Source organism: Vanessa atalanta, chromosome 19, assembly GCF_905147765.1.
Source record: "Vanessa atalanta chromosome 19, ilVanAtal1.2, whole genome shotgun sequence".
Taxonomy (NCBI): Eukaryota; Metazoa; Arthropoda; class Insecta; order Lepidoptera; family Nymphalidae; genus Vanessa; species Vanessa atalanta.
The window spans coordinates 5,796,015-5,803,009 of NC_061889.1; the positions used below are offsets into that span (position 1 = coordinate 5,796,015).

The 6,995-nt window shown below is 32.4% G+C and overlaps 1 protein-coding gene across 2 annotated transcripts in view; it reads left to right on the forward strand.

The window, feature by feature from the left end:
• Window positions 1-6,388, forward strand: part of LOC125071317 (alpha-protein kinase 1-like) — a 50,255-nt gene extending 43,867 nt beyond the window's left edge. The window contains exons 3-6 of one of the 2 annotated variants that reach the window (XM_047681513.1): window positions 2,024-2,073; window positions 4,531-4,720; window positions 4,836-5,090; window positions 5,251-6,388. In XM_047681513.1, coding sequence (XP_047537469.1) covers window positions 2,024-2,073; window positions 4,531-4,720; window positions 4,836-5,090; window positions 5,251-6,333 — 1,578 coding nt within the window. In that variant the 3' untranslated portion in view covers window positions 6,334-6,388. The remainder of the gene's footprint in view (window positions 1-2,023; window positions 2,074-4,530; window positions 4,721-4,835; window positions 5,091-5,250) is intronic. The other variant, XM_047681514.1, reaches the window with a different exon arrangement.
• Window positions 6,389-6,995: the final 607 nt, after the last annotated feature.

The window sequence follows — 6,995 nt, forward strand, 5'->3', positions numbered from 1 at the left end:
ATTATAATTAAAAAAAAAAAAAGAAACAAATTTAAAGAGATTACTTTCTATTAAAATTTCTAACAACATCACTGAGCCATTAAATCTAAATACTTGTCGTTATAATAACTCAAATAGCTTGTACTCCATCTCAACTCTTTGATGACGATGAGTCGAGAGAATTTTTGCAAGCGCCAAAGCGAGTCGTAACATGAACCAGTTCATTTTATCTCTTTTATATATTATATATGTATACATATATTTATTTACAATGGACAACTGGTGATCCACTTGATTCTAAGTTATCTCCGCCGGCCAGAGATATTAGTGCTGCAAAAATTAACCATTCCTTACATCACTATCGACCTTAGGAACTACGAAGTTATATCTCTTGTGTCTGTTATTACTTACTTATTACCAAGCAGTGTTAAGTAGTGGTTATTTAGCGTGTTCGGGTGCTAATACTACCCAAATGGGTTTGCACAAAGCGCGTAAATACCGTGTATGACATAAAAAGCAATATCAAACACAATTATTTATTCATTTTTTTTTAACGGGCTCAGATTATTTAGCAAAGTATTATTTACCAGTGTCGTTTTGAACAGATAAATAATTAATATCGTAATTATTCCAATGTATGTAAGCGGAGCTAACCGCAAGATACGACGAGTTCCGATATTATATTCCATATTCAAATTTAATGGTTGCAGTGGTCAGCCTATAAATATAGAATACACTAGACCTTGCCATTTTGTTGCAAATATTATCATAATTTTCATAAAAATATCGTGGATAAACCACCGCATATATAACGTGACCGGCATCTTGCGTTTGTCAGGTTTTAACCTCAGATATATAAATCTTTAAGCTGTGACTACACCTTTGTATGTGCCAAGTTTATTAAAAACTTTTTTTATATTATTCGAAAATATATTTTTAAAAATCGAAAATGACGTAAGAAATGTTGTCGTGGACATTTTTTTTTTATATGTAATATATATAAACATATTTTTAACTCATTAAAATATAAACCTTACGTACATATCGTAGGTAACACGACATTAAATAGATTAATTATTAAAATTCTGGAGTTCGTATTCTTTTATTTCAATACTATATTTATTTTCAAGTATAAAAGTTCTTCTAAATTTCTAACCGATTCTTCTCGGTTTTGTGTCAAAAAAAATTGCATAGTAAGCGGTTTTGAGAAATCTAAAAATAGATTTTTTTATTTGAACCAAATGCGTTGTATAACAACATAAATAGTACCTTAATTCAAATGGTAACGGAAATGCAAAGGAACGCCTTCTATTTCCAAATGTCCCAACGTTGTTTCGTTTTCCTAGCCTTTCACCGGCGCACGCGCATCTAATGTAATACATAATTACTGTATTATTCGTTGCATGGACTGTTGTTATTGTTAATATTATGTTACGGCGACAACATTACATTACAAAATATGTAATTTTTGTTACTTTTGTAGATGTAATTAATAGCATTTTGTAACAAATAGTTTAACAATGTTGACATCATTTAAGTATAAACTGTAGTTTATTTACAATGTATTGTAATTTTTATTTCTCGTTATATAAATAGTTTTGCGTTCATAGTTTGACTATTCACCTGAAAATATTGACAGAATATGTTACATCATTTAGTTTTGTATTTGGCCTCGTTGGTCTCAAACTCTGTGTTGGGCCAATAAGACCAATAAAAAGTACTCGGTTTTTCCGTCAAAAATATCTCAGTAGCTGCCCGGAGTTTAGAAGTTGGGAGTTTGTAAAATCCCATGCCTCGGATAGCACGTAAAGCCAGTTGGTCCAGCGCTTGATTTTATCTGATTGCGACGAATTTGCCGCCATCGGATTATGACTGAACAATTACAGTTAACTCCCACGTTTGCGCAAATGTGCATATAGGGCATATGTACAGTTGGGCACCCTGTCCAAAATCAGCAAAAGGACGTGATCTTTGCATACGTAATATTAGTCGATAAGAACTATCAAATATGAACTTTTACTAAGAAAAATATTTCTTTTTCCAGGAACAAGTTGCACCGGTTGAGGAAAATCAGGAAGATGACAAAGGACTCAGGTTAGTTGTGCAACAATAAATATTAATAATAGCTACAAGTTTTTAAACTTTTTTTTAATATTAAATTAAACTGAATATCCTTTAAATTAAATTACTATTAAAATTAAACATGTTGTAAGAACTATTATTATATATGTTACTGTTTCGTACGTACACCTGTTTGCTAATGGATTTGGTTCTGCTTTGAGTTCATTTGTGTGTTAATTCATGCCTAGATAGTGGGCTTAAACTATATGTATATCTGATATATGTACAAGCCCGATACACGACACGTATGTTAACATGTTCATATCACCTGATACCTATTTGAATTAATGGATTACTGCTTATCTTTAAGCATGTATTTCTTTAATATCCATTATTTGTAAAATCAATACACGAAATAACAAAGACATAATATATTAATGTTTTATTTAATAAAACTCATTAGCACTTTAAGATGATTTTAAATTATATGTAAAGTAAAATAACATCCTGTTAATTTTGCTGCTAGGCTAGAAACTCTCCTGTTTTTAAGTTATTCCAACTCCATCTAACGTTAGTTGCTGGACACTAGTGTACGATTGTGGCCTACGTGTTTGTTCCTCGCGAAGTTTTGTCTTATCGCGTGAAAAATCCAATGTTTCTTGAGTGCTTGACCCGTAACCATGCGTCAAAATGTACCTGTTATATTCTATGGCCCTTTCGAAATGTTTATTTCGATGACCAAGGAGCCAAACTGGCTATATGCAAATTTTGCCATTGCTTAATTTTCATAAATATCCATTTAAGCTTTTTGAACTAAACTCACTCTTGTACTACCCGATACTGTTAAAGACTCATAATTTATGTACAACCATAATTAAAGTTGTATATTGCGGATTATGTTTTATTGTATTTTTGATACATTTAATTTGAGTATAATAATTATTTTAGTTTAATGAATTAAGTAAGAATTTAAAAATACTGATAAGCGCAACCAAATGTTGCCGTTTAGTGTGAAATTAACATGACAATATTGTGAATTTTGCACTTAGTACGTTTATCTTCTACATCATCGATAAGGATTTGTGAACTTACTAGTTCGTTAAATTAAAATAACGTACGGTGAACAAGAAAAAAATATCGATAGCGTTTTTAAATAACAATATAGGTCAAATCACTTGAGCGTCGAATGCACGCTACACTAATGAAGAGAAAAATTTATGAATCTGAATGTTTGGTAAAAAGAAAAAATATTTCTGCAACTTTTTTAAAAGCAGCTTACACTCGTATGTGTGAATTTTGAAAATTTATAATTCCAAATTGTATTGTAAGCGTAAATGTTACGTTTTAAAGAGATTTTACATATAAAAATGTATTTTAATAGTCTATCAATATCCATGAATATTGAAAAATATACTAGTATTTATTTTTCATGGAAAATATTTTTGTACTTTTCAATTTATTGGAATTCTGGCCTGATAAAACACATCAAAGAGTACAAATATTCGCTATAACAAGACTTATTTTTGTGCAAATCGTATCGGACGATCGATGACGGGCGTTAGCTAGTCTTAAACAAAAAAAAAATCTATTTATTCGAATTTTATTTAATCGAATTTTTCGTCCAATTAAATTGGAACTTCGTGCAATTATTGTTGACTAGTCAGTGACGTTACGTGAGTTAACGGAAAATAGATTGCGTATATTGCATAATTATCTAAAAAATAATTCAGTACACGTCGCATGTCAAGTTATTAGTAAGTATTTTATAAAATGGTGTCATCATACTAATAATATATAGTTAATGCAAATAACTTTTACTGACTTACCAAGTGTCAGTCGTAATAGCACGAGAACTTGTTATAAAATATGATAAGGAAACTAATTAATTTTTACCAATATAATTAGTCAGACATTTAATTGAACATAATTTAATCAACAATAACCCGAATGATTGTTTTTAATTAATTACGACATTGTTTCTATTAATAAATTTTAACAACCTTGAAACCTTCGAAATAGCAATCTGAATATAAATATTTTTTAATAAATATAATTATACAATGTATACATTAATATATGCGTTTATGAGTACAAAGTGAACAATAATTAAACGAATTAATTTGAGAAGATTTAATAGATTTTAGACTAAATAATATTGAAAAAGAAATTGTGTGGGAAACATCAATTAATTTCACTTATGAAATTAACGAACCTTTCTCTAACAACCGAACCGAATCAAAATTGCGTGTTCTGTACACCACTTACTAGACGATTAATTTACTTTGCAGAGAAAACATATTTCCTCTAGATATACATAACTTTTTATGAATTTAAATTGTATTAGTATCGTTTTCATTACCATTTGGCGATATTACTCCAGTTCGAATCTGATTCAGCCAAGGTTCAATATTTTGATGGTCATAAATATGTATATTTTGTATTCTTACTTATTTCGACGTTCGATATTAAAACACCTTTTGTTTTTTCTAGGGATCCTCATGAATACCGTCCAGGCCAAGTGTTCTCTGTAAATGCCCAGGAGCTATTGGAATTACAGCCAGAGAGGAAAGCACCTCTGTCAAATAACCAACAGCTGCAACAGCTATATGTCAACCCCCAACAGGAACAGAGACAGAATATACAACAGTTCTATTATTTGGAGCCACAGTTAAGCCGTCAGGTATATCACGCCACATTTTTAGTATGATTTGTATATGTAGACAAAGTCCCAGCAAACAAATTTTGAAATGTAAAATTTTGTTCTTTATATAAAGTCATAATTGTTATCATTGTAGGTAGCTTTTCAGCCATCTCATGCTGTAATCGCTCGGCCAAGCTATTCTTCGAATGGAGGTGAAGCTTCGGTAGGCGCAGCACTGGCAGTTAGTGATACTGGTGCTAATTCAGCTGAATCATTGGATCAAGAATTATTAGCTCTATTGGGACACCAATTAAGACAGGATGATGGCCGTCCTCAAACGTTCACTCAGCTACAACAGACACCGCAACCTCATTTGACAACACAAAATTCAATCCCTCAATATCAACAGGTAACACCTTAAATATTAGTTACTATAGTTTTTATGTTGAGATGTATAAGGCATGAAGCCGCTTGATAATTTTTTTATGAATCTTTTTAAGAAATCAGTTAAATTAAAAAAAATACATAAAATTTGCTTTCATATAATATCATTGTTTTGATCTTTACAGGTGGACATTCCATATGTTCCGAAACCAAGTAAGAAACCAACTAAACTTCGGCCCAAAGTACAAATGACCCCAACGCCAACTTCAGCGGCACCACAACAATATCTAATTGAAACAACAAACGTCCAACAGCAGCAACATCATCAACAACAACAACAACAACAACAATTTAGACCTATTACACAAAATCAGAGGGTTCCGCAGACTCTTCGTTACGTTCCTATTCAAACAGCTCCATCAGCTCTGCAACAAACTTTATATGAACGTCCAGAGTCTCAAGGCCTAAAAATTGTACCTGCGCCCAAACTTCAGCAGCTCAACCCACAATACAATTACAGAATACAGTATCAACAAGAAGCATCGCCCAAGCAATTTAGGATTATTGAAACTCCTCGACCTCAGCCTATTAGGCAAGAGCAACCTCGACTTTTAACTTCGAACGAAAGACCAGTTACTTATTTGAAACGTTTCCCAGAGCCAGAAAAATTGCGAGCCGTTGCTGATCAAAATGTTCAGGAAGGTCTGTCATCAGTTCAGCGCCCTACGCAAATTCCTGAACAATACTACCTTCGCCCAGTGTACAGATCTAATGAACAAAGATCACGCTATGAGTTGCAAGGTATGGCTCTTAGACCTACCGAACAATCTCGGAGCATTGAAACAGTAAAACCATTATCCGCGATATATGTCAGCAAGAATATAACTCCAAAGAAAGTTTTAAGACCTCTCATAAGATTAGATCAATCATCGAAAGTTGAGCAGCCTCAGAGAGAGCAAGCTTATAGGATAGAGCAACAACAACATTCGGGAACAGAACAAGCTAACGTTGAGCAACAACAAGCCCAAAGCCTAGAAGAGCAAAGAGCACACTTACCTCCGCCCAGAAATAATAAAGCGTATACTCCAGAAGAATTTGCAGCTTTGCTAGCTGCTGGATACTCAGTAACGCCCGTACCAGTTGGTCAAACAAATCATCAAGTGGCTCAATCGAGATCAGCATCTGAAGCAATAACAGTTCAACAACGGAGGCCTATGTACAGCAGACGCCACCATTACCTTCCATTGAGAGGAGACGACGCACCTTAAAAAACTAAAAGATGATGTACATAATATTAGATATAATTTTAATGATATAAAACTCACAAATACAAATAAACACGTTGTTTTAATTCCTAAATAATGGTTATAAGGGTGGAAGTAATAGGAATTGTTAAAAAAAGAGTATTAACAAAATTGTTATTATTACACATCACACAGTCAGCAACATTATAATATATTAAACTATACCCCTGTTCTCCATAAATAATTCGGTGAGGTTGTAATTCAATAATGATTTGAATAATCAAATACATCAAAATAGATAAATATACTTAAAGATTTCAATACATATTAACATTTGAACATCACGAAGAGAACATCAACAATCTCATCCATGTTCGGATTTCAAATTAAATACAATACATTTTCTGAGTTTATTTGATTCGCATGTATGTATATGTCCGACCCCGAGGCATTGTTAGTGACTCGCTTTGGGATGTTTTTCTGAATACATTGTAACAGCGGCGACTTCGGAATAAAATCGTATACTGATTTTTAGACCAACAACGATGCCACAATATTTACTTGCTTGTTATGTTTCAAATTTAGAACTTACTAGATTTCATCAACCATTACATTTGTTTATACTTCATCGCACAACGTGTAAGCAGCAAATGACAAAAGTCACAAAAAAAGCCCTAATGTCGTTA